The following is a 27,965-nucleotide window of genomic DNA, read 5'->3' on the forward strand; positions in this document are numbered from 1 at the left end:
AACGGAAACGGGCCAAGTACACAATAAAAACAACACTTCTTCGAATGTTTTAAAAGGGATAAAAATCAAGCTTTATTTACACAGTCTTCGATGACGAATCCGACGTGACCGGGGGACTCAACGGGTACTATTGCCTATCTTAAAAACTAATCAACAATCGTCTCATCAGCGGCCGCCTTACGCTACACTTCCGGTTCCTTATGTCTAAACTGTACAGCGGTGTAGTAGGTCCTCCCGGGAGGGTTCCCCGATTGTCATAGGCTCGTATTGGAGGTGAGCGAATCTTTCAGCGAGTCCTCGTAGCTGTCACTACACGGCGCCAACAAACGAACAACAACAACCGGATTAGCGAATGCTCTGGCTCGGACCGCCGTTGGCCGCCCTTACCTATTGTTACCCTCGTTGCTGTGCTCGGGCACGGCCTCCGTGCTGATGTTGGTAACGAACTGTCGGTGGAAGTTGGGATGAAATATGGAGCTCTTCAAGTCGGACCGGTTGATGACGGGCTGTATGTCGGCGCTGGTGATGGGTCTGGTGCTGCTGGTCGTGTTGTTGTTGTTGTGGTTGCTGCTGCCCAACCCCACCCGCGAGCCGTTCCGCACTCGCACGTCCTCGGTGGAACTGTTACTGCTACCAACGCCACCCCCAACGGTTGGCAGTGGGATAAGGCTGCACGGGGCGAGGAGTTAGGGAGTTATAAAAGCAGCGGACCAGGGAACGGCGATAAATATAATGAGGCACGTGCACTCCGTGTTATCAGTAATGAATTGCATAACTCCGTGCATTATTTACAAAGCATAAAAAAGGCAAACGATGCATTATTTCGTCCAGCGCGCTTTTTGGCAACGAGATAATGTACCTCGTTGTGATAATGAGCCGGCGAGTTTTAGCCAATGGCATCTGGGAGGATGATTAAGTTAGTAGAATGGTTTTTGACGGTTGTCGCGTAGATCATTAGTCATGTTAACGGACGCGGAGTTTGATTAAAAGGCGAGAGGAAATAACCCTCGAGGCCAGAATGAGAGTGGTTATCAGTAGCGTGTGTATCTGTCGATGAGTGCAAAAAAGAAACAAGCAAATGCGAACGATGAACAAATGAACATTGATGAGGATGGCGAACTAGCTACGATATTAACGCGACTAAATCCGGTAGCTAAATTCCTTTTTCATTTACACAATTTCCGGTTTAAAGTTTCCGATTAGTCATGACTTCAACCTTTGTTGATCCGTGCTACTGAAACTTCCGCTACTCACCGCCTGTAGCGCGCGCATGCAATACACAGAGCAGTGGCCGTCCCGCCGGCAAATATCAATCCGCCGATCACGACCGTGGCCAGTTCGATACCCTTCATGCCGGAATCGAACGAGTGCGGTTCGATGGCATTCGTGGCCAGCTCCGTTAGCTCGATGATGGGCAGATTTGGCTTCAGGTTCGACATATCCAGCCGTGAAAGTGACCTAGAGAAGGTGTGTCGTTGGTTAAAAATCCTCCCCACAGGTCCCCTTCTCCCGCACCGCACTGACCTTTGTAGTTCGGACATTTCCACGAGCCCGTTCGTTTTGCGATCGATGGCATAGAGGTAGAGGTTGGTGCTGCAAACGAAGAAGAAAGGGAGCACTATAGAGTATTTGACACACGGATATCCCATGGGGAACTTACGCTTCGTCCACTTTGGCGTTGCTTTCGAGGGCCCGTATCCGGATGTCGTAGCCGGTGGCCGTGCTGAGGCTGGTGGCGATCATAGTCAGCTGCCGCTCGATGTCCACCGGAAGTCCGGCCAGGATGAGGCACACTTCTTGGTGCGCGTGTAGCACGTACACGAACACGTTCGCGATTGTGGACTGGCCATCGTCGGCCCCCTCCCGATCGGTGGCCTTCACGTCGAACCCGAACACCTTCTCCTTGAACGTGGCCAGCGAGTTGAGCAACCGAATCTGGCCCGTCAGTGGGTCGATGGCAAATAGGCGCGCCGGTTCGTTCAGCAGCGTATACCGGACCGCCCCGTTACTTCCGGCGTCATCGTCGGTGGCCTACGGGTGGTCGAAAGGTGCGCGTTAACAAGGAGGGTTCCAGAGGTTTGACACTCGCTACTTACCTCCACTTTCATCACCGAGTACCCGTAGTTAGCCGTATCGGGGACGACGGATATGATCGGGCCGTAGTTGTCGCGGAACACCGGCGCATTGTCGTTCACGTCCACCACCTTGACCATGATCTCCACCTCGTTGTCTTGCACTCGCTGCGTTTTCCGTCGAATCGGATTTTCCAGCGCGTACAGTACGCTCGGGATGTTGCGGCTTTCACGCCGCAGCCTCTCGACACGAATCTTCACCTCGTACGCATCACGCTCCTCCCGGTCCAGCGGGCGCAGCAGCCACAGCGACCCGTTTCGCTCGTCAATCCGAAACTGGTCACCGAACGTGTCACTCACAATCTCCCAGCGGAACGGTTCACTGGCGTAGCGCTTCGACAGCGTCACGTTTAGGATGATCCTGGGGGCCGGGTCGTTCTCCCGCAGCTCGATCTCGTAGTACTTGTACGGGAACAGCGGTGGCTTCTCGTCGGCGGACCCCCGCTGGTGCTGCGGGTCACCCTGCAGGTTAACGATCAGCAGCGCCATACTGGACCGTGGCGGAGTCCCAAAGTCGGACGCCACCACCGTCACGTTCAGATGCTGATACGACGACCGGCCCTCGGCCAATGCAGCGAACTTTGATGCCGTCGACACCACACCGTCCTTTGGGTCGATGCTGAACTGCAGTACGTCGCTCTGGCTCGCCAGGGAGTAGATCACCAGGCCGTTTCCGTTCTCGCGGAAGTCGGCATCCCGGGCCATCACCTGTTTCACGAAGGTGCCGACCTTGGCGTTCACGTCCAGATACGCCACGTACGCCGGCAGGCGCTTCAAGTCGTTCCGATCGTTACGCAGCTCGTCGTAGGCCGTAAACTCGGGGCTGTTGTCGTTGCGATCCATAACGATCACCTCCACGTCGACCATCGCCGAAAGTTTGAGGTCGAAGTTGTTGTCGGACGCCAGCACCCGGAACCGGTACGAGGCGATCGCCTCGCGGTCAATCTCACCACTCACCCGGATCGTGCCATCGTACGGCGAGATGGAGAACGGGATCTTCCGGTCGCCCTCGGGCACCAGCATGTACGTCACGTTTCCGTTCATCCCCGAGTCCTCGTCGTTGGCGCGGACCTGTCCGATCTTCTTGCCCGTGATCGGGTACGTGCCTTCGTCCACGTTAAACGTGTACCATTGCCGCTCGAACACCGGCGCATTGTCGTTCACGTCGTACACTCGGAACAGGACCTGCAGCACATCGGACAAGCCGCCCACATCCCGGGCCGTAACGTTAAGCCCGATGTCGCTCTCCGGCGGCAACCGCTGGACCACCTTCAGCTCCCCGTTGTGACGGTCGATCCGGAAGTATCCGACGCGCTCGCCGCTTCCCAGCTCCGTCTGTCCCGTGATTTCGTAGTGGACGCGCGAGTTCTTCTCAAAGTCGTCATCGTTGGCCGTCAGCTTAACGATCACCTTGCCGACGTCAACGTTTTCCGGGAGCGCAAACTTGAGCAGCGATTTCTTGGGCACCGCCCGTGCGTTTCTTCCACGCGTCGGCAGACGGGGCGGCGCCTTCGGTTTGTATGGTTTGCGGCGCGCTCCGATGGTTCGGTTTACCGTCAGCGCCTCGGCATCGTAGAGTCGCGGCATCCCGACGTACGGTGCCGACTGGACCATCTCGAAGAGGCTCTCGACCCCGTACGCTATACGGCCACCCAACTCGGCCATCATGCCGCCACCGACACCACCGCCTCCCTCCAGGAACTCGGGCAGCACCTCCGTTTCGAGTTCGTCCAGGTACACCAGCTCCAGATCGCTCGCATTTTCGATCATCTCGCAGCGGCTCTTCCGGAAGATGGCGATCCGTTCGAACACCGGCGCACAGTCGTTCACGTCCAGTATCAGGATCCGCAGCTCGACCTCCGACTGCAGGCTGTCCCGATCGGTGGCCACCATCTTGAGCGTCACGCTTTCGATTTCCTCCCGGTCCAGCTTGTTGGGGCCCATGAATAGAATGTTGTAATGTGACGTCGACGCGTTCCCAAAGTCGAGCTGCTTCGTGGGCCGGTACTCCGGCCGTAGCACCACACCCTTCCCCGCCTCGCCCGAGTCCACGTTGGCGATCTGCAGGTTACGGAAGATGTGGGCCACCGTTTTGTTGTAGTTCGAGAGCGTCGAGTTGGAGAACTGGGCGACGAACGAGTTCGATTCGCCCGAAAGGAGCAGCTCGTAGTCCCCGTTCGTGCCGATGTCTTGGTCGGAGATGATTATTGGGTGGTTGAGCACGATCTCCGTGCCGATCGGGGAGTTCTCGGCGATCACGCCCAGGTAGAATGGGCGGTTGAACGTGGGCGGGTTGTCGTTTTCGTCGTCCACCAAGATCAGCACCTGGTAGATGCCGGCGAAGGTGCGTTGCTTGTAGAAGTACTCTGCGATGATCGTCACCCGGATGACGTCCTGCTTTTCCCGGTCCAGCCCCTGGATCGTCATCAGTTTGCCGTCGTTCGTGAGGCGCACCGTGTCGGCCACGTCGTAGCTGTTCACCAGCGAATACTGCACGCCGCTCGTCGGGTTGCGAGAGTTCCGCGCCCTTCGACTGCCGTTGCCCGAGGTCCGGCTAGCGATTGCGTCGAACGTCACGAGTGGATAGAGGCGAACGAAGGACGGATCCGGTGCCCCGGAAACGTCGCGCGTGAAGCGGCGTGCATAGCGGGACCGGTTCTTGCCTCCGTTCAGCTGGAACACTTGCCGATCGGCCCGGTTCTTGTCGCCCCGCACCGAGATCAGCGGTGGCAGTCCCTTCTCGTCTGCGTCGCACTGCTCCTGGAAGTCCTGGAACTTGAGCTGCCCGATCAGCGTGTTCGGTTTGTTCTCCTTCACGCGGAACTCGATCGGCGTCGAGTTGGTGCCGCGCAGCAGCATGAAGTTGTTCTTGATCACGTGTATGGTCACGTTCGTGACGATGATTTTCTCCAGACTGTTGTACGCTTCCGGTGTCAGTTGGTCCATGTTCTTGTGGCCGGTCGCATCGGGCAGGTACGAGACGACCGTTTCGAACTCATAGCAGCGCCGGTTGAAGCGCGCCATCGATTCGATCACCGTCACGATGCCGGACCGCTCCTCGATGGCGAACGGAACGCCCTCCGGGTAGGAGTGCAGCAGGTCGAAGAAGATCTCCTCGTCCGCCACCAGGTCGAAGGTGGTGCGGATTTGGCCTACAGACGAGCCGATGGCGGCGTCCGCTCCGACCCAAAACTCGTACGGCGCTCCGATGAACTCGATGTCCTCGATTGACTGGCAAACGATGTCGATCGTAACGAGCGCCACGTTGAAGCGCGACTCGGACGGATTCTGGGGCTGGTCGCGTGCCTCCACGAAGAACGCCACCTTGCCGTAGGTGAGCGTCTCCGACACCCGAATGTCACCTGTGGTCTCGTCAAGCCGGAACGGAATGGACAGATTGGGCCGCACGTTCTTGATCTGATACCGCACCTGCCCGTTGCCGGCCGAGTCGGGGTCGCGGGCTCGGATCTGACCCACCTTCGCCCCCGCGGATGCGTTGCAGTGCGTCTTGAACTCGTACAGGGTGCCCTGCTCGAACTCGGGCGTGTTGTCGTTGGTGTCGAGCAGTGTGATCTCCACCTGGACCTTGCCGTAGTTCCGGCTTCGGTCGTACTGCTCGATCCGCTCGACCGCGTGCACGTTCATCGTGAGTGCCCCGCGCTGTTCCTTGTCCAGAAACGTCTCGTCCCGCACCACGATCCAGCCGGAGCCGTGATCTATCATGAAAGCCCCGGCCGGTTCCTCGTCCACCAGGTAGTAGTAAAACTCGGCGTTTTCACCCTGCACGTGTGGAATGTGTGCGGAATGAGTCACAATGCTCCTAACCCCGGTCTCCCCCATGGTCGCTTACCTGGTCCCGGTCGACGGCGTTCACCTGCAGGATGCTGAAACCCTTCGGCAGGTTCTCGATGATGGAGATGTTATAGAGATCCACCTCAAACTCGGGCACGTTGTCGTTCAGGTCCATCACCTCAACCTCGACGCTGTTCGATGAACAAAAACCGTGAGCACCACGATGTGAGGCATGGGAACTTATCACTTACCGGGCGAAAGCGCTCTTCATGGGGTCACCTATCTGGCGGGCCTCGATCTGTAGCGTGAAGGTGTTGTCGGGCAGACTTTCGCCCTCGAGGTCAATCTCCTTCTGTAGGTGCAGCACGCCGGTTTCGGGCGCAATCCAGAACAGTTGCCGTTCGTTCCCCGCCACGATGGCGTACACGAGCGTTTCGTTGAGCGAGTCCTGATCGTACGCCATGATCGGTGGCTCGAAGTACAGCGGAACGTGGATGGACTTACCCTGGTGAAATGGGATTGGAGGGTGGTCAGTTTGGGAGTAGTAGGTTTGGCGTCACACGGTTCACCTACCGTGAGCGGAAACGACTCCTTGATGCGCGTCCGGTAAGCGGGCCGCGTGAAGACCGGCGGCAGATCGTCGACGTCGCGCAGGTTCACCCGGATCGTAGTGTTGGCGGTGCGGGGCGGGTTGCCCCGATCGCTGGCCACGATCTGGACGCTCATCGAGCGCCAGCCGGCGTCGTAGTCGAGCGGCCGCTGCAGGATGAGCGCCGGCTGCTGGGAGCCCTCGAGGCGGAACGGGAAGTCGCCGCTCTTCATGTGCTTCGCCGCCAGCGCGTACTCGATGTCGGCGTTCGGCGTGTTCGGCTTATCACGATCAATTGCCTTAATTCTATTAAACACCACCGTCTCAATTGGCGTTGATTCGTCCAGCGTCACCACGTACGGTAGATTGATAAATTCGGGATCATTATCGTTAATGTCTTCAATGTAAACAGTAATTGTAAAAAATGATGACTGCTGCCGGTCGCCACGATCGTGGTGGTGTTGAAGGCGGGGCCCGTTACGAACAACGGTTACGGTTCCAACAATGTTGGAAGTCGGTGTCAGCGGGCGGTACAACAAACGAACGAACGGACGGACCCGAATGGAAACGAAACGGAACGAAATTAGCCCCCGAAAAACTCCCAAAGCACCAAATCCCACGGACTTACGTTGTCCTGCTTCATGCTCGAGGCGGACGAGGTGCCGCTGCAGAACACGCTAAACTTGAGGATACTCTGTGGATCCGGCGAGTCGACGAGACTGTCCAGGCTGCGGTTTAGGATCACGCTGACCACCGTGCTGTTGATCTCCTTCAGCTTGAAGTACTCGTAGTCGCTCGAGTTTTCTGTGCGCGGAATGAGGATCGAGTTGCGCGGGTACGCGTACAGCGAGACAATCTCCCCGCCAACCGGGAAGTCCTCCTTCAGCCGCAGGAACTGAACGCCATCGGACTTGGTGCGCAGGTTGCTCTTCGAGTACAGTTTGCAGGCTGCGAATGTCGGAGAAATGAATCGGCGTCAGTGTCAAAATCCAGTTCCCGTGAGTCCCTTTCTAATGTTGGCCCCACAAACTAGTTCACTTTCTTTTCGCGATTTCAAGATTTAGCGAATTACGGGGGACGTGAGGCATAGCGATTTATTGCTGCGTATATTTCCGCCAGCAAATCCTGGGGATTTGGCCCGGATAAGCTGGTGGGACCGCGGCGGAATTGGCTAGCACAACCTTCGAAGTAGAAATCGAGGAATAAAATGGAACGCGGCCAAAGTAGACGAACCGGTTTCTGGGCTTCCATTCCCCATCGAATGCACCAGATTCACAGGTGTCCCCCCCGGGGAGGTGGGGGTACCCTTTTCAGGTATGTAAATTTGATAGGCCGTCCCCTCCGCTAGGGGTCGACGATGAACGGAGGCTGTCCGGCCCATCAAGCCAATCGGTTCTTCCGATCCCGTTGCGCAAACAGACTCAAGACTCTAGACTCTAGCAACAAACAGCACGGCGTATCAATTCCCCGTGCGTGTGTGTGAGGGAATAAAATTAATATTAATTAAGTGGCCGCTCGTCAGGATGGTGCGGAATGTGGAGCAATAAAATTTGGAAACATCGAACCGAACGACACTCTAATCACCTCCGTTCACCATCAGCGTCAAGGTTCCGTTCGAGGCCGGGCCAAGTGGAGCCTGTTAGAACACACTCACAACCGCGCAGGAATGGCCAACTAGCGGGACTGGGACGCCTAAATTGAGATGTCTCCGGAACGCTGCCGCTACCAATTGAAACAATCCGTGCCGCGCCGGTTTAGGGGAAGCCACCGGTCGTCTGCCTCGCGGAGCTGACCACTTTCGAAGGCAAACAATCGTGAGAGCGCCACTCGCGGCGCGTCTAATGATAAAAATGTAGCTAGACCTACCGGTCGGGCCAAACAATGGCGGACAGTCCCAGTGTTAGATTGCCTCCTTTTGGGGTCCCGCTGGGCCGGGTGGGTGCTTTCCAATTTATCACCGGGAAATTAATCAGATCAGACGACTGCCGACGACGACGACGGGTTCGGGAGCGCTTGCAAAGTTGCGCCATTTAGCTGACCGCAGAATCGAAAGTGCTCCCCGCGGGAGATATTGGGACAGGGTCACAACAAGCCCGAGAAGTGGTTGATACTTTCTATCTCATTAACTGGCAGTCGCGCACTCCGGAGTGATTCATTAATCAGATTACCGTCGAGCCGTCGTCAGCAGCTCGTTTCGGGGAATTCTGGGGGATTCGTTAGAACAAGACACCGGCACCGGGGAGTTGGATATAATAAAACCCGGTCTCGGCGTCGTTTTCCCATTTATTCGTTGAGCTATCCGCGGCAAGTTCGTTGGCATCGCGCGGTTTTCACTCCACTAATCCCGACGGGCAGCCATTTGGGCGGGTTGCCTTCGTACGACTTCTCGCAGATCTCGCGGTATGCAAATGGCGTCTCGCGGCCCGCGCAAAACACCCACGTCTACTCGCGCTGCGCTTATTAGCACATGAAAGTGAAGCTGGCTGGCTGGGTGGCTGCCGCCCGTTCGCATTAGCAAACAATGATCAATGCCGGAGTGCCGGAGAAAAGCTCCTGCGGTCGGTCGGGGCCGAGTGGGAACCGAGGGAGCGAGTTGGCAGCTCATCATTTCCCCATTACGACTGTGCGCTGGGCGACGTTGGCGAAAGACCGGGTTGTCGGGAAAATGGCAAATGTCGTCCGGACGACCGCGGATCACGACAGGTGCACGTCGCTTCCAAGAAGGTCTAAAACCCCATTAAGGGTCCGTGTGCCCGCGTGAGGGCAGCAGCAACAGCAAACAGCAACAAGGGAACCATTTTCCAACTCATCGAGCATGAAAATGGCATACACACGTCGGACGGTCGGTCGAGCGGCGGTGTTGTGGGGCAAGGCAGGGACGTCCGTTCTGGGTACGCACACGGTCGCTCAGGTGATCAGGTGGTCGGCTCGGCGTTGCTCCAAGCAATTCATTACGGGCATATTGCGCGGTGCGAAGCGAAATTTTATTACCAGTAAAAAGCCACGGAATGCGTTCCGCGTACCGGGATGAAGGTGGATCACCTGCGGAGGGCTTAGGACATGCTGGTTGGCTGGCTGGTAAAAGTGAGCTCAAAAGTGAGCTACAGAACAGGAACTTTGAGCAACAGCAGATGATAAATGAAAACACAATTTTGTGGGCTTATCTAAAAAGCTTCTTAGTTGGTCTTCAGATGTCGAGTTTACTGGTCGTCCAAGTTTCAGCTTCAATTTCGCCGAAGAGCTAATGAGCCAACATTAACCGGTACGGCTCCTACTTCATTTTCGATGAAAAATGGGCCGATGTTCGGCCTCGAGACCAAAATCTGCACCAAACAGTCACTCGTTGTGAGTGCATTGGCTTCTGTTGAAGGACGTGTGGGTTTTACGAGCCCCGAACACGACAGTTCTGCTGGTTAGCATAACCATCGAGGTAACACATCGTTCAATAAGTCCCGAGACTAACTATGAAAACAACATTTTATCGGCAAAATTCTTTATTATTCATCAACATAATCTTCTTAAAGTGCAATACAACCATTCCACACTTCTCTATTTTTTCAATTCCATGTTTGTAGCACGATTTGTTTTTTGACTCAAAATGAGCCTCAGTAGCAGCGATCACGTCCTCAATCGAGCCATATCTTTTTCCCTGGAACATCTTTTTGAGATCCGTAAAGAGCCAGTAGTCGCTGGGGGCAAGATCTGGCGAGTACGGAGGATGAGGAACAGTTGAAGGCCTAATTCGTTGAATTTGGTCATCGTTTTGATTGAATTGTGCCATGGTGGATTTTGTTCCATTGTGAGCAAACGCGGCACCCATGTGGGAAAACCCTTTTTCATAGCCAATTTTTGATGGAAAATAGTAAATGCACTACCAGTTGATTGTTCACCATCTCAGCTATCTCGTGCGCTTTCATTTTGCGGTCTCCCATCACGGTTTTCAATACTTGCTTGATGTTTTCGGGAGTTACTGCCTCATTTGGCCGACCCGAACGTTCCGCATCATTTGTATCAGCACGACCGCATAAAAGTCAGCATACCTCCGAAAAATGGTTGGTTTCGACGGAGTAGAGTCCAGATAACGTTTTTCAAGCCATTGCTGAGCTTGAACAGTGTTTTTTTACCATTAGAAAACAATGTTTTATCAAAACACGAAACTCGCTTTGGTCCATTTTTTCAGGATTGCAAAAGTAGCGTCACTTTAACCACTATAGCTTTCTTGGTTATGCTTCGAATTACATCAAATTTTGACACACCTCATCTGAAGGTTGGTACTTCCGAACGTCGGTATATAGATGGCATTATTAGCGCCATTTCTACGCTAGTCTCGGGACTTATTGAACGATGTGTTAGAAATTAGCTTAAACGGAATAGGTTTTTCAAATTTCGTACAGTTTGAGTTGAAGACACCAGCACTTTGGAAATAAGTTTTTAATATTTTCCAAATTTCTGCCAGCGTCGAACTGAAACCGCAAGTTGTATGAAGGAAAACAAAAACGACGGGTCGTTTCACGCTGTGAACAATCTGCCAACAAATAACGCCTGGGCTGTCTGTCGCCTTTGCAATAGAATACGGATACCAAGGTATTCGAACAACGAAATAGTCTTGCCTATGTTGAAGTATTGACGAATTGAAAATTAGAGAAAATTGTTTAGAGAGAATTGCTACACGTCTCGAAAGGCTCCCAGTTTACGGAACGCTTGCAACATCATAAAGGTGTTCCACCTCCGTCACCGTTGTCGGCTTCCCTACCGGCTGGCGACGTGTGCTTCGTACAGAAGGACCGAGATGCGTGAAAACGCAGAACGGTGCCCCTTTTCCCCGGCCGGCCCCGATGTCATTGTCATTAATTGGTGGGGAGCTCACAGAAAGGAGCGGAGGGGTAGGATTTTTATTGTTCGCTTCGCCTCGCCCCCCTACGTGACCCCGTCGTCGGGGGTCTGTGTGAAGAGCTCGTTTACCCTCGGCGACGCCACTTTCGCTCGCCGCCGGGAGGGCGCGGGAAAATGAAAGGAAAATCTCGATGGAAAATTATGAATATTTATGGATTATTGTGCGTGTGCGCGCGCGCGTGTGTGTGTGTGGGTGGGTGAGCCAGAAACCTGTGGCTGCGTTTTTCCCAGGCTGGAAGTTCGTTTTGTCAGCGATAATGAAGCGTTAGGTGGCGCTTCCAGCCCAGGGCTGGCGGTTTCTCTTTCAGCGCCACCGTTTCCAGAGAGAATTGGGCTGGAGACCGGGGGCGGATGGGTGGCTGGGTTCGAAAGGAAACGTTTTCACGATGGATGCGCACTGCTGCTTCTGCTGCACGGTGCGCTACGGGAACGCTACGCCCGCCGGCTATAGGTTACCAGGGTAGCGCGCCACGACGGTGACGACTCCCGTGACGGCCTCCGGCTAGTACCACCTGGGGAGTGTGGCCGAGGATGGTGCAAATTAGATTAGACCCCGCGCGGACTCGGCGCCGTTGACCTCACCACGTTTGTTGGGGGCCAGTGGACTCCCCCCGGGCGGCAGAGTGGGTCACACCCTCCGGAAATTAGCTGCCGGTGGCGGATATCGATGTTTGCACTGTAGATTAGCACACGGCTGATCGGTGAAACTAAAACATAATCGGTTTTGGCACACAACAGCCTGTCGGGAAAAAAGGGAAAAACCTATTTTCTCGTAGACCATAGCCCAGTAATTGAGAGAGTCTAACGGGAAATCGAAATGTTCAAACCCAAAAACACAAACTAAAATCAGTTAAGTTTGTGAACTCCATTTGAAGAGCTCACTCGAAGCGCAAATCGTGCCAAAGAGTTGAGAAAAGTGACACAAATGAGAAAACTAAACAAATTGGATATAAAGAAAGCGAAAAACGGCAAAAGAAACGTTAGACTTCCGCAATGTAGGCGAGAGATCACCAGAATGCTCGTCGAATGGTGAAAAATCGATCACCTAACCAATTATCGAATGCTAACAATCATCGTTTGTTGGGTTCTTAATCAATAGACGAAAACCCTACTTTAAGCTCGAAAATAACTAAAATTAGGCTTACCAACTGGTGTCCGGACGCGTGATGTCGATTCGGATGCCAAACGGGTAGCTTCCTCCACCGTTGCGCGGCACCGTTTAATGCCCCCCCGGTTATTAAGGTGTATCTTTCGACACAAATCTTTATTGCTTCACGATCAGCGTGGCAGATAGATCTGCGAAACCTGGGTTTAATTGACCTTGTACCAATTTCTCCTCCTCACGATCACGATTTACGGGCCCCGGTTCACCGCGGTTCCGTGTGGATTAATGGCCGTGGCCAGAACACCGCCCGACGTGTGGTCGGTCATTGAGCGTGGCACATGACCTGCATCCAGCACACGGCACACAACAACAGGTGGCAATTAATGGGAATCGATTAGTTCGTTTACACTTTCTTCCGCTTCCGCCCGGGCGACTTTCCCAGAACTCCGCGCCAGAAGACGCGGCAGGCGGATCTCGATCGACGGTGGCCGCCAGATACGCTTCGCCTTGGGCGCGCGCGTCCGGCAATCAATCAACATTCTTCATCGCCGACCGTCGAAAAACCGTGTGCCGGCCGGAAAAAACGGCCACGCACCGAATCGTGGCGCTCAGCATTTAGGTGCGCATTTTTCCCTCCAGGGAAGGTGTAGGGTGGGGCCCCGTCGGACGCCGGTCGAAAGCGGCGCACCGTTTTTTTTGTACGCCAAGAGGCTGCGGGAAGCGACGCTTCTTGTCCGTGGGTTTTCCTCCAACGGAGGGATTTTCGTAGGGGTCCAAGGCAAAAAATGCAACATACTGATGACCCAGTTGTGGGAATTTCGGGGAGCACCGTAATGGGGGTGAAAACAATGCCGGGTGCGATATGCGCACCACCGCACGGCACGCCTAAGGTAATCAAATCTCGAGTTGGAGCCTGGCAGTTATTAGGCGACCCGGGAGAAGAGTGTGCTGGAGGTTTGCTGGCAAAAATTGAGTTGTCGTTCGCCGAATACGGCACTTCGAGGAAACCAGAGGCCCCCTTCCCTTTATGGGTCTCTCGGGAAGTCGTTGGGTTAACGTGTGCGTCGAGATGAATCACGTGAGGCGTTGGCCGTAAAATTAACAACCCATCGGTTCTAAGTGTAACGTTTGGCAGACAATTGAAGGAAGTACAACTTGCTGGATCGGCAATCTGCTGACAAGTTTATGGGAACGAGATGAACAAGAATGCCCATCGGCGCCGTGGAAGCGTAACAACTCTGCTCGAAGATCTACTAATGTTTAGAAACATTCAAAGACACTTGATTGGTACTACACAGACATGATCTCCACCTCGTGTAAAAGCTTGTACTTGATCGTGACTGGAACTCGATTTCTAATACAAATCTAACTAACTTTACTTAAACTTTGGCACAACTTTTAAATGATGTGTCATTAAGACCGCTAGATAGTGCACTCATACGGAATAAGTTTGTGTTGATGTGTGACAACTCATTTTGAAGCTGCGGGTTACGTGTCTGGAAAACTATTTGTTAAAGAAAATAAAGAGTCTCCAAGTTAATGTGTTTATTCGTTTTTGTTCCTTTTCTCTTGCGTTTTGATTTCCTATGTTTTTTAAATGTCTGTCTCAATGTTTTTCTTTTTCAATGTTTTGTTTTGGCTTCTATGGCTTCTATGTTTTGGCTTCTGGGTTGTTTTTTTCTATTTTCTCTACTTATTAACTTTTTTATGGTTTTGTTAGAGAATTGTGAACAAAAGACATCACAAATATGGGGATGTTTATTGCAGATGCATAGGCCCTTTACTTCACGTTCTAGCCCATTGATCATTTGGACAATTGATTAATTACCTTTGGTCGTATCGTATTCGGTAACACCTGACCAATAGATAGTGCTTCGCCCGTTTCCATTCTCGACCACATTAGGTTTAAGGGAAAAACAACTGAAACACCGCTTCTTTGTGTGAAACCGAACCAGATTTAGGTCTCTCGGTGTGTGCCGTACCGGCCCAACATTAAGCCCAGTCGGTCGGTCAGGCTATTAGGCCGTATCGCGGACAGCCCAAAAACACTTTCCAGCCTCGGAAGTGGCCTCGCTGCTGCTCCGTGCCGGCCAGGCTACTGTGCGCACGGTTTAAGATTAAATACCGATAAACCTCAAAACCACATGTGGCGGGCTCGGAGTGGGCAAGCCAGCCGGCAAAAGCCCGTACCCGCGCCCGGGTCCCGTATGAGTAATGGAGTCTTAAGACACTGCCCGCGGAGCCCGCCACGCAGAAGGGAAGAAGAGGCGGCAGCAGAGTGGGGGGCAGAAAAAAGGCCGCGTCAGGGAAATTACCATGCTCACCACGCTCTATTAATAAACCCCCTCGGACGACCCTCGAAGGCCGGCGTCCTACTCCAGCGTGTTCCCGAGAGGGTTCGCCGAACAGCGCACGTAACCAGCGTGAGATGAAAGAAAGAAAAATATTTGGACAACCCGAAAAAACGAAGAGGGCCGGCTGGCTGGCTAGTGATCTACCGCACAAGCAGGGCCACGCAGCTGACTAAACTTTTGAAGACAAATAGTCCGACCCCCGCCAGGGGGCGCTCGGCAGCGAAGGACCCCGGGAAGCAGCGTCGCGCCACCAGCGAAAAGAAAGCGAAAGAAGGGGGTTTTCCTGCGGCTGGGGTCCCATTTTCTTTTGGCTGCCGTGAGAAGCTCCGAGCGGTGGTGTCAATGCGAAGTGCTGGGAAAGCCCTTCGCTGTCGGGCGTTGCGTGGATAATTGACGTTGCGTGCGTGCCTTAACGCGACGACGACGACGCTGCTGTCCAAATGTTGTTCCTGGGCTCCCCGTGGCCTCCGGTTTGACGCTTCCCTTGGTGGTCCCTTGCGGTGGCACGACGCCTCAACGTTTGGGTGAGGCTTACCAGCTATGCAAATAAAGACGCCATTCAACGCAGTGTAATAGTGAGATTCATTTTGGGAAGATGCTGCCGATGGGTGTTGTTAATGGCTTTTGGTGGCTGTTAAGAGCGGTTTCGTACATGCCATTGTTTTCGGGTGATGAAACTGGATAAAAATAGTCACACTGTGCTGAGGTTTTTTTGTGATGCGGTACACACGGGAATGGAACGGAATATGACCTATAGTTACAGTTGCATCAAATAAATCATATTGTGTATGTAAATGGTACTTTTTTGCAAACTGAAAGAAGACGCTTAGCAGCGATCGAATCTTTTGCTATTCATATTTATAGTTTTTACTTTTTTATGGTGATTTCTTAGTTTCTTCTTAGCTATTTTCTTTTTCTAGCTCTAATTTGTCTATTTCCTGTTTATTACTTTGTTTTTCATTTGTTTCCAAAAGGATCAGAGTCTGTTTTGCGTATTTGGGTATTTTATTTCAATTTTGGCCCAATGTTCAATGGGCCCAAACTAACGAAGCTATCTTTAAGTTAGCCATAGTTGAGTTCAGGGATATGCAATTTATTTCAGTTAAAGGAACAGAAGAATGTGCTGAAGACTATCTCAAAAAAGAACTTTTCGGACCCTTTCCGAAATTTGGAACAGTCTTGGCTCAATCATTCCATAGACTTGTTCCGTAATTCAAATGTTGTTAGTGTTATCAAATCCTTTTTATTGAACCTTTCGTGCACAAGTTTTGCAGTTTTTTAAATATGAATCATAGGGCTATTTACAATTAACAGCACTTACGTGTCTTCGAGGAAAAATCGATTACTCACCCGCGCTCGGGTCATAAATATGGAAACCACTCAGCCCCGAACCTCGGAACCCCGTCGTAACGTTTCATAACCCGCGCCCACATAAATGGGGACACTTTCCGAATGTTTTTTTTCCCCAATTGAATCACCATTCTTGGCCCAATTCTTTGTCCGGCGTGACGAAGGCTGCCGTAAACCAGCGAGCGACACCACGTTCAATTAAAAGCAAACGTCAACCGTCAAGTCAAGCCGGGCAGCGAAGGTTATTAAAAGCAGGTCCCAATCCTCCCGCGACACACCCGGACCACACCCAGGGTTTTCCCTTTTTTCTCTCCAGCAACGATTTATACGATTGCGGCGAATCTCGTGCTGAAGTGGCAACGAATTAAGGCACCCGGGGTGTTCCCGCGTTTGTTTTGATGAGCGAAAACATAAGCACTTAAGCAGTCTCCACCCAGCCCTCGCCGGACTCGCCCCCCAGGTCTTCCTCCGGGTCATTCGTTATGTGAATATACAGTTTTTGCTTCTGGTCTGACACGTCCGAGAAGCCGAAAAGATGACATCTCACGGCTGCGCTGCGATCCCCTCAGCCCGTCCACGTGTACGATTAATGTCCGCACCACTCTGTAGCAGGGAAAATGCAAACAGCCGCGTAACGACACCCGCGGGAATCAGAAACGTTTGTTCGTTGTTTTCTGCTTCTTCTCCTTCATTTTCACTTGCTACATGGTTGGGAAACGGGTGAGCTTAGCTTCGGAGCAGTTTTGGTCAAGTCCCGTCCGTTGTCTAGAAACGTTACATGAGCAATTCGATGTCCTTGCATGACGTTTCATTGCGTTCCTGTTGTTGGTAGTTAAGGAGTCTATTTGTGAGGCATCTATGAGTCAGAGATCGATGCCAATCAACATACCAACATGAAACTCTGCAATACCTGAAATTCTATCGGAAAGGCCTTAGTCTTTTTTAGGATTGGATCCCAATTGCTTATTGTTTTGCAAAAGTCCAACGTCCAATTGAATCAGAAAATGATGACACAATGAACAAATTGATTTGTTTTCCTTGTCAGACTCGCCACTCTGCCATCAACGTAGTACCGCAGTGCCGTCGTCCTGGACATCCCATCCCAAGACAGGGCTTCGTGACGCTGGACATCATCAAGTGGCCCGCTGTCAGCGCAATACGACAACTTTTCGACGCATTACTGCCTTCGTTTTAACACCACCACCGGGAGCGGGTTAATGGCTGATGAGCCAACCAATAGGAAATAAAAAAGTGCGGAAAAATTAACAAACAAATGAGCTGAGCTGGCGGAGCGAAGAGAAATTTCACGCCACCATGTCAGAGGCGCGCGCGCTGGCATTAAATGCGTGACATCGAGTGGGTTACCCTCCATAAACCTGTGGTCGCCGTTGGACAACTTTTCGGCGTCGGAGTTGGAGGACAAAGAGCCGAAAAGTTCGATTGACATGTTCAAGTACGGTCAGTCTCATAGTCCTCTCCGCGTGCGGTGATCAGGACCGTGGCGAGCGATTCGTTCTGCGGCCGAAGCCGCAATTGCGCACGGCCGGCTCAAGATGGGCCACCATGTTAATGGGCCCATCGGCCGCCCGCGTGCCGATTTCGATAGATCCTCCGGGATGCCGCCCTAAAAACGCAACCCTCATCGCCCCCAACATGATCTCCCGTTTTCCATGGCTTATCGGCCGATTAGCGGTACCGCGTGATGCGGGCCGGGCCAAAATTTTCAATCTTTAGCGCCATTTCCGTGGAACCAATTGTGCCGCTGCGGCTGCGAAAACAATCGCCGAGGGGGGGAGGGTGGTGGGACGGCGCTCTTTAACGGGACGCGCACCCGCCGGTGGGTGGATCTGTGCCTGGAGAGTTTTCCTCGCAGGAATGTGCCGTTTTCGGGGCCCCTTGATCGAAAGCGCATTCATCACGATCGTTCAGCTTGTTGTTGATCGATGTGGGCTTAATAACCATCACCCTTTAGAAAGCCGCCCTCCGAGAGCGGCACTTTCCTCGCCGGCGTCATATAATGCTTGGGCGCGGCCGAAAAAGGGTAGTCATAAATCCGCGCAAGGGAAGCGGCCATTACTTAATTTCCTCGTGACGTGACGTAAATGGATCGAACACATCGATCAGCCTGCGATCATCACCACATCCTATCGGGCGGCGCAGCTCTTCGGTTTGCTTTGTTTTACGACGCCGGACCGTGGTGTACCTTTTCCATCGGGGCGCTTGATCATCGATGCCATAACAATAACAAAGCAATACACCCCACAACGAACAAAAAAAAACCCACTGAACCGGGTGCTTGAAAAACAAACTCGAAAATCAGAGCCACTCCTTCATCCGCCCGCTCGGCCGCCCGCAGCCGTCCAAGTGTGAAATCATAATTATCCCCCGTTATAGTTATTTCGTCATTTTCGTTTGTTTTTCCCTGTCGCGGTGCAGTGGCATTTGGGTGTGTGTTTCAGGGAGAGAGCTTGTGAGAGGCTTTTTTGGGGGCTTTTTACTGCTTTTCGGAGGGCCCTCCGACTCCGACAGAGGTTCGATTTGTTTCGTTTTGCTCCTTTCCCGACCGGTCCTCGGCCTTTCACTGGTCGCCACATCGGTGTTTGCCTATCCGCGACCATTCGTCGCCCGAATTCGCGCCACCATCTTCCGAATCTTCGCCAACTAACAGAGAGTGGGTTAAGCCAATAATTGTGTTGCACAATGCTGTTGGCTTTCCTTTTTCGGGTCCCTGCCCGCTCCCCGCTGGACTCAGTTTGCCGGATGCTAACGAAATGGTAAACGGAGCTAATGCTGCTCCACCCGGCGCTAGTGGCGTCCTCAACACGCACCCTGGAGCCTGCGGCACGGGCCAGCGGTTGCATCACTCGGTTGCGGGCACGATTTCGGTTTCATCCGATCCGCTTCGATCGATCGAATCCGGCAAAAAAAAAGATGGCAACAAATCCGCGTGCCAATTAAGCCACCGCTGATACATCCGCCGACGTTGATTAAATTCACCCGAATTATCGGCCAGCCCCAGGAAAAAGGAGCCCCACATGTTTTTCTCTCTCTCTCTCTCTCTACTGATGCTCCTCGTTTTGGCACAATCCAATCAACCATTGATCTTTCATTTCGCGTAAATATTGTGCATCGAGGCGCTTCAAGCTTCAACAATCAAGCGAATAAACATTGTGTAAGGCCACCGCCGCGTAAACGGGTGGCCCAAAAATCGCGCAAAAAACAATAGAGCCGCCCGTGGTTGGGTGGGTGTGTGTTGTTTACTCGCAAGGCACATTCGCACATTGTTCTGTTCGGTACAATAATTCCAAAAAAGGGCGCAGTCGGTTTGGCAGTTTTAAAATAGCTCACCCATTTTTGTTTTTCGCTCAGCCCGCAATCGATTCAGGATTCGGCGCCATTTGCAAACAGCTTTCAACCACGCAATGGTCTACATTAAATCAGAAAACATAACGCATTTGCCGCGGCTGGAAATTGGGAAAACTTTTCTTGAAAGCATTCGCCAGCAATCCCGCCTGATGATTCATGGGTAAATAAGCGTGGCTTTTAATGGATGGCGTCATAAGGACCACAAGGACACGACACAAGGAAAAGTGAGTAAAAAAACAACCTCAACACATTAGTGTGCAATGTGCAGCGAGGTGTAATGCGTCTCCCTTGGAGGACCCTCCGTATGGCGTGGTTCCCAAAATGTCAACGCAAATCGGGAACTCCGGGCACCACCCCGGAGGCTCCTCCGAATGGCTGTGTGTCACGCACTGGCCGGCCTATACGATGGGCTTTCCGGTGAGATCCGGGCGACGGAAATGGAACGTAATGGTGCCCGTCCTGTACTGAAGTGTGTGCCACCACCAGCAGATTGTTCGGCCGAGTTGAATTGTCCGAGGAAATCAATGTAAATGGTGTTCCCCGCATCCTGTCGGGCTGCGGGGTATCCTAAGCCGGCACGCCGCCAAGACCCGGCGGTGCTTCAGGCGGTCTCTCAAGTAGAGTGGCCTGGCCTGGCTGCTTTCTCTAGAGATATGGAACTTCCGGTCCATATCTGTGGGTCGCTCGGTGAAGGAACGGGTGCAACACTAGAACCCATGTGCTCGGGGGTCCCGGACTTGCAGTCCATGTAATAAATATTATAATCCATCCAGTCGTTTCCGGGTCTGCGGAGCGTTAGAAATTGTACAGAAGGCTGCTGAAGGCAGTAAATTTGCTAAACTGTTTCGATGATTTTCCGTTATTATGAAAGATTGATCCGGTACACGGGCCCGAGCCCTTGGTGTTTCTCATGTCTATGGCATCGCCCACAATTATCGTTGCATTTCAATTACATTACATCGCATAATAATAATGGCTACGGCATGGGGCATGTTGCAACTCTTTTCACGAGCTGTAAGGTGCAGATTTTGAGGCGGACAAATTTGAAATTATGCTTGAAACACGAACAATCTTTTGAAAAGTCCATAAACGGGGTTTATTGGTGAGATATTCTTTTAAAAGTAATCCTGAAACAAAAATGCCGGTATGAGTCATCCACGGTTGCTCTTTTAAGCACGGAGGCTTAATTTGTGGCTGATCGTGCTCACAATGTTATAATCAAGTATGAAACTTTTGAAGTGCCTTAGCAGGAGGGCCTTCCTGGGATCGTCATCCACATGACACAGAACAATGCTGTCAGATAAATTACAAAACCACTTTCAAACGAGAATTACTATTTTAGAGTATCTCGTAATTTATTAATATATTTCGAATACACAGGTACAGTTAATAACACAGCATTCTACTCAAATAATCTCGGAATACGATAAAATTCATGAGCGAGAGATGACTCACTTCTCAAAAATAGTGTTCTTGAAGAAATATTCTATCTAAATAATAAACACTTGTCGGATAGTTATCTCCGACCGTATCCTCGATGCTGGCGCTGTACTCTGCACGTAGAACAATTGACGAACTCATCAGAAAACCCTCTTAGACTATGATCTAAACAAAAAGTCAGACGTAGAAAAAAAGGGGGGCCCAGCAAATAAATCTGATTGTTTATAGATTGCTGTCAATAACATCCGGGACATGTGTCAATTTTATTGCAGTCTGACGAAGAATCCGCTACGTGCCGTATCATCCGGTAATGATTCCAGAATTTCAGCGCATGGTGCCTCGAAAGTATTCTAGCGAATACCGCAGTCCATGTCATCTCTAAACGATCACGAAGATCTGAAGGCAGTGCGTGAAAGTTGACAGCTCAGCTGAACAAATACAACGCACATGAGAACTGTTTACAAGCGGGCCCTCTGGTGAGCCCGGCACCGTGGCCGCCGTCGCCGCCGCCTCCTCCGACCGTAGCCATGGTTTCCGAGATTGAAAGTAAAAATAAACACCAACCAACCAGCGGAACCGAAGAGACGACGCGTCACACCGTGGGGAGCGTAATAAGCGGCCGCGACACAGCCAGAAGACCGTCCACGAGCGTTTTATTTGCAAACAAAATGCACTTGCCCTGACATGCGCGCTGGCGAGCATTACGTGATCTGCCGCTCTGCGATCGTGTCAAACGAACTTGACATTGACGCACTTGCGCTTTGGGCATTGTTTCGGAGGTTCACAGTTCCCGAAGAGCGTGATTTTTCCGGAGGATTTTTACTGTTACGAAACGTGTCCGTTCTTGCAGGTTGCTGTTGTTGAGTCCTAGTGACTTCCCTCGGAGAACGATTTAACACAATGAGCGGTCTCCACTTCCACGATCTACCGTTCGAGGTAAGCAATCGGCCAGCTGTGTATGAGGCACCGATCGTTGACAGTTCCTCGGTGTTGTTGTTGTGTCTCCGTAGCTGATGTGCGAAATTTTCGACTACCTGACGCTGCGGGACATCAAGAATGCGGCCCTGGTGTGCCGCCACTGGTACGATATCATCTTCTCCGCGGTGTACATCCACCGCTTCCGGCTGCTGGTGAACCTCGACCAATCGCTGCCGGCACTGAAACAGATGGCCGCGCTGCTCGAGCAGAGCGACCGGGAGTATTACAGCGTGGTGCTGCGGGCGAACCTGGGCAGCCCGCTGACGGACGCCCGGTTGCGGATCGTCAAGCTGATGATACGCCTGCTGGCGCACAGTGCCGACTCTCTGTACTTCAACATGGCCGACTTCCGGATCGAGTCGTGCGCGTCGGAACGGTTGCTGCGCGGCCGCCGGTTGCAGATCGTTGACACGCGCGCCAAGTACATTCCGCTCGGGATGTGTCTGAAGGAGTCGATGCTGGCCGCCATCTGCGAGTACGCCGTCGATCTGGTCGACCTGGTGATCGCCGAGATGAACATCAACAACCCGCGGGCACTGGAACCGCTGTCGTCGTTGCGCTGTCTCCGGTTGCTGCTGATTAGCGACTACTATCCGTACGTCAAACCGCCGGCTCCGCCGATCAATTTACCCGCCCTGGAGAACTTGTCGCTGATCAAGGTAACGGACGAGTCGTGCCACTACTTTCGGGTGGATCACCTGAAGCGCTTCTTCATCCACTCCACCGGCACGGACGCACCGCGCACGATGGAGTTCATCACGCAGAACATCACCGGTGTGTCCCGGCTGTGTCTCCACTTTACGGCCCGCTCCATCCAGGCGGAAGTGATTTTCGGGTGGCTGGAGCGCTTCCCAAACCTGGCCGCCCTCGAGCTGGCCGGTGTTGCGCTGCCCGTGGACGTCCTGAAACACCTAAGCCCGGCCAACGGGCTTCAGAAGCTGATCTTCGTGTCCTGCCACCTGGAATCGATGATGCTGGACGAGCTGAGTGCGAAACTGGGTCGGTTGCGGCTACTGTGCTTCGATGGGTGCTCCCTGTTCCACCGCCAGTCCGGGTTCCACCCGATCCATTACGATGATATCGAGGAGCTGCGGACGGTATTGCCCCAGTGTCGGGTCATGCTGGACTACGAGTGACGATGAGCGCCACAATAAATGCTCGAAACTACTCATGGTTTCGTTTTCATCACACCATTTGTCAGCCGCGGCACCTCACGGGCGTTATGTGGACACTCGTAACGCGAGAGAGTCCGGGAAAAAGCGGTGTCCCACTTCAGGTTTGCAAATGCGCCCTCCCTCCCCGTGTGCTTCCCATGGCACGGCACGGCGACAGAGTTTTCACATCTTCCCAGCTCGTTTGTGTTTGTCCTCGTTCGGGTTATGTAGCCGACGATATCGCCAAAGTGGACCGCAGCACCAAAAAGACACTGCGGCCATTTTGACGGAAGACGACGATTTTGTGAGGTTGGCGGGGCTGAGCTGGCTGTCGTTCGGTGGTCGGTCATCCGACGACGACGAGTTAGCCGTGTCGGTGGCTGGCATCGGAATGCTTGCACAACGCGCGCTCTTTATGGCTGCACTCCGGCTGCCGAGGGCCGCGGGACGGAGTTTTCCAAAGGGGTCCGAACGCAGAGGAAGCCGGGTGTTGCTTCCTGTTTTTCCGCTTTTCCCTCTGAATAGACATTGTGTGTCGGTTGGTCGCGCGCATCGACGGCCGTGTCGGGTGCCAGTCTTCCTTTCCATCGGTATCAGTGTCCTGCTGCCCAATTTTCACCACCTACACGGGTGTTATCTTGCCCTCCCCGAGCGCGCACGGAAGGCAAACACCGAGGGACCGAGGACCGGTGTTGGGTTTAGAGTTGTATCTCTTCTGTGTGCTAAAATCCGGGCCATTTTTTCCTTTTTCTACCGGTTAAAGGAAGCGCACGACAAAACCCGACTCAGTTTGATAGCTGCTTTTCTGCTCGCCGAAGACACAAACGTCCGGACCGTTCGGGAAGGAGCGCCAGATTCCTTTCTTTGTTGCGCAGTTTGTGCTGCAAACGAGTCAGGGCTGTGATTGCACCGGGCGGGTGATGATGCGGCGCCAGCGGCTGAATGTATCAAATGGAGCTCGCCGGTGCTCGCGTCGGATTAAAATGCATCTTTCTTGTTGTGCAGCGAAGGATCACAGAGCACAGAGCACAGGGTTTGGAGTGCTTCTTGTCAGTTCTTGGCGCTTTCGAAGCGGAACGAACCCCGAAAGGGTACTTCATCAGTCGGTTATTTTTAGTTAATGTACCCAGCAGCCCAGAATTGTGTGTCTCATTGGCTCATCTCTCAGACATGCGAAAGCATTCGCCCCTCGGTGAGTATCTTATGCACGAAACAGACACCAAGGGTGAATCCAAAGCGGAATATTGTAATGTCATTAAGTGGCCCAAATGGAACAGATGGAAATTTTCGCAAACGTAGACCTCTTCCGGTGTGCTGCGTGACGCTCAACCGGTAGCTCCTCAGCTCCAACGGCCGGCCAGCAGGATTGACGTAATTTCAGACCTCCCTCCGCCGGCAAGAGAGAAGGGGGCAAAAGGTTGGAAAAAAATGGAATATCCTAAATGAGCTCGAGATTCGCAGTCGTCAGGAGCAAGTTATCGATTTGCAGATTGCGAGCCACGCGGCTTTTCCTCGCGGAACGCTAACGGAAGCCGAGGAGGATATGGGTCATGACGCGGAGCACGAAGCGTCGCTGCCGAAGGCTGGAAAAGAAAATCAACTCTGGATCGCCGTCGCCGGGCGCTAACGGGGCCTTCGGTGAGTGCCGGAGGGCCCCGATGAACCCTTGAACTGGAGCGAAATGAGAAGGAGCACGAGCAGTGAGAAAAAAGAAAACCCGGTCAGTGAGCGAGGCTGGCGGATGATGAAGGGCAGAGGGTCGGCAGAACCTTACCGTGGCGTGTTGAGGCCTGTTGATCAGGGACTGGAGCCCTAGTTACTGCAGGCCGTTTCACCCGGAAAGGTACATCCAACTAATTCGTTTCGATGATGGAAAGAAATCGTTACCGAACAGATGAATGGTTACGTGCATGGAGCCCCCAGTCCCTTCCTTCCTGTCCGTGGTCCGATGGCGCGCACTTTCCCGAGGCGGCCTTCCCAAGGCCTGCGGACCGCGGAACAGAACGGCACAGAACGCGGAACTTCATTCATCACCACCGTATATCATCGGTGAATCGGGCGTGATGATGGCGATGCTTACGTCGGTGCCGCACCGGGGCGCGCCTAACGGCCACCGGGGCACCCTTAGCCGCCACCCGGTTCCACTCGTTCTCGGGTGGGAAAAAGTAACTTTTTCTAGTCTATTCTACCAAGGGAGTTCTAAGGTGGATCACCTTTTAAGCATCGTAAGAAAGTGAACCGATGTCGAGAATGATGCTCATTTTTGCTGCTAGTTGGACTCATTTTAAAACTCAACTCTATAGAGCTATTTGGAACTGCGGAGCATTGGTTTTATTTCAACTCAAAAGTCAGTGTTAATTGAAAACACAAAAGATATTACGAAGAGGAGACTTATGTGATTCATTCATGTCAATTCTACGCCATGTTTGTAGCTTCGTTTGTTAAATTAGCCTTTTTCTTGAATTCTTGAAGTTGAAGCTGTAGCACAGGCACACACTCTGCTCTAAGACTGTTAGTTTGCAGTTTAATTGCCTTAAGCTCTATGGAAATCTTATTGATAGACATTCTTCTTGACTATTAAATACTTTAAATAATGATTGAAATATTCGCGGCTCGTTCTTCACCAGCATTAAAAAGGAACTACACGAAAAAGAAGAAAGCAATGCAAGGAAGCATTTGTTCCAACTATTCCATAAGAGTGTTCCACCTTCGACCGGCAAACCCAGAGCCGCAGTAATAAGAGTAAAAAAGATTCGACATCACTCGCTTGTTCTGCAGAGTACATCGTTCATCGTCAGCCAAGCAGCTCAACAGCAAGTTAAAGGAACAGCAGATCTCTGGTCGGGAGTTCTTTCTTGGGCCATAACCTTTTTTTTCAACCAAAACAAACTTCAGCTTACGGAACACGGGTTTACACCTTCTTCAATAATAAAATTTGCTTGCTCCAGCAGACTTTGGGACCGCTCTTTATGACCTCTCGCCAGGGCGGTACTCGACTCTTCGGTCGGTCCGACGCTGGTCAGTCTCAGCCGGAGTCCCTCTCTTCCCCTACCGGGAGGGGACCGGTTGATTACAAATTTCGGTTTTGTACATAAATTTAACCCAGTTCACAGTGCGTCTCGCCATTTCGCCGGCCCCGTCGGCGCTTGGCTCCGGCACAATCCATGGCCCAGTCCAAGGCAAATGGCCCGTTGGGGAGGGTTTGGATTTTAATTTTCATTTTCCCACCAAAACGCACCCGGCGGTGTTGTGTTGTCTTGTGTTACGAGAACACGGAGTTGACATGTCCCCGGGTTAGGTTGTTTAGTGTCCAGTGTTTTTTCGGAGGCTTTTATTTTCCCCTAGACTTGGCGCGGACTTGGAACCGGGGAGTGTCGGGCCACTTGGCGGAGGCCACCTCGGTCACCGCTTTCATTTGTCACCAGAAGTGGCGTCCTTTTCGGAGGGCCCCAGGTCCGCCTGCGTAGCGGACGGTCGGGTTTCGGTGTGGCTGATTTGGCGGCCGGCGGAGACGATGAGCCGATGGCCAATGGCATAACTGCTTTCGAGTCTTCGTGCTCTCCAACCCCCGGGGGGTGGGTCGTAAATTACCACCCAGAGCCGCGTGGAAGCTTTATTTAGTGTCCTAGTCGGTATGCCACCTAGTGACCAGCTCGCGGCGGTTTACGCCGTTTCTTTTCGGGTCAAACGCTGTCCAATTTGCTGTCCAGGCAAACGAAGCGTTTCGCCTTTTTCCCATTTTACGCCCAACGTCCACGCGATGAGAGAAAAGTGTAATTACGAGGCTCGGTCGGTCGATTGAAAGGTCGGTTCAGTGGTTGGAAAATATCTTTTCGTTTTTCCTCGAAGGAGCACGTTTGAACTGTGGAAAATATAAAACACATCTGTTCGGAGCGGTGGCCACAGCGTTTATGAGCACCTTCGTCAAACATCAAGCTGAACAACAACCTGGCAGCCGTTCTGGGAAGAGGTTGCAGTTATGGGTTTATCTAAAACACTTATACAGCGACTATTCAATTCGTGGAAAAATGTACTTTTCTTGCTCTGAGTTGATAACATAAAGTATAGTCAATTTTAAATTGAAGTATGACTTTGAGTCCGTAAACGACATTTGTTTGCTAAAAAACGTTAAGAACATTGTAAAGACATGCAAGGAAATGAAATGGTAGAATAAAAGAAGAGAAAGCAAAGGTCGCAAATGTCTGCCTTCTATCTTTCGTGCAACTTACGAAACAATTTTCAATAAAGTGGTCAATAAAAATGCTCTTTAGATAACAGTTCCGTTATTTTGGTACCGCATGAATTAACAAACCAGTCAAAACATGTGCAAAAATCAATGAAACAATGTACCTCCTGAAAATCAGTGACATTGTGTGTATTGTTTCTACGGGTCACTGCCTTATCTGTAACTTGTTTCAATATTTGCACAATCTTTTTGTTAGCTTTAAATAAAATATGTAATTTGCTCAAAAAAACAGGAGTCATTTTACTTCGATTGTGTTTCCTCCTAAAACAATTGTTTGTATTTCAGAACAAAATAATAATTTAACAAAAACATAGTCCTAACCACGCAAAGACCTATTGCCTTTTCTTATTACAAACATATTTCGAGAAAATGTTTCAGTAATGTTAGTAATATAATATAAACATAGTAATATAAACATATAAAATTCACTTTTAAACAAACCTTCTTCCCCGGTAAAAATTTGAGGTCAATTTGAGGTTTGACCAAGTTTATTTTAAATTTAAGAATGATCTTTGAAAGATGCTGCTGATTGAAACTCTGCCTTTCGCCACTTCTAGCGCAGCAAT

The 27,965-nt window shown here is 51.9% G+C and overlaps 2 protein-coding genes across 2 annotated transcripts; one reads left to right on the forward strand and one right to left on the reverse strand.

Annotated features, from left to right (window-relative positions):
- Positions 1 to 254: 254 nt before the first annotated feature.
- On the reverse strand, positions 255 to 21,550 carry LOC128270040 (cadherin-89D). Its single transcript, XM_053007443.1, has 11 exons — positions 21,484 to 21,550; positions 7,142 to 7,461; positions 6,498 to 6,947; positions 6,176 to 6,429; positions 5,983 to 6,115; positions 2,097 to 5,912; positions 1,661 to 2,031; positions 1,525 to 1,593; positions 1,255 to 1,458; positions 388 to 669; positions 255 to 309 (listed from the first exon to the last, which is right to left on the reverse strand). Exons 1-11 carry the CDS (start codon positions 21,548 to 21,550, stop codon positions 255 to 257), a joined length of 6,021 nt encoding a protein of 2,006 aa, XP_052863403.1.
- A 242-nt stretch (positions 21,551 to 21,792) lies between these two features.
- On the forward strand, positions 21,793 to 23,147 carry LOC128273005 (uncharacterized). Its single transcript, XM_053010907.1, has 2 exons — positions 21,793 to 21,957; positions 22,032 to 23,147. Exons 1-2 carry the CDS (start codon positions 21,922 to 21,924, stop codon positions 23,133 to 23,135), a joined length of 1,140 nt encoding a protein of 379 aa, XP_052866867.1. The 5' UTR covers positions 21,793 to 21,921; the 3' UTR covers positions 23,136 to 23,147.
- The last annotated feature ends 4,818 nt before the right edge of the window (positions 23,148 to 27,965 follow it).

The sequence above is a fragment of the Anopheles cruzii genome, chromosome 3, assembly GCF_943734635.1.
Source record: "Anopheles cruzii chromosome 3, idAnoCruzAS_RS32_06, whole genome shotgun sequence".
NCBI classification, from domain to species: domain Eukaryota; kingdom Metazoa; phylum Arthropoda; class Insecta; order Diptera; family Culicidae; genus Anopheles; species Anopheles cruzii.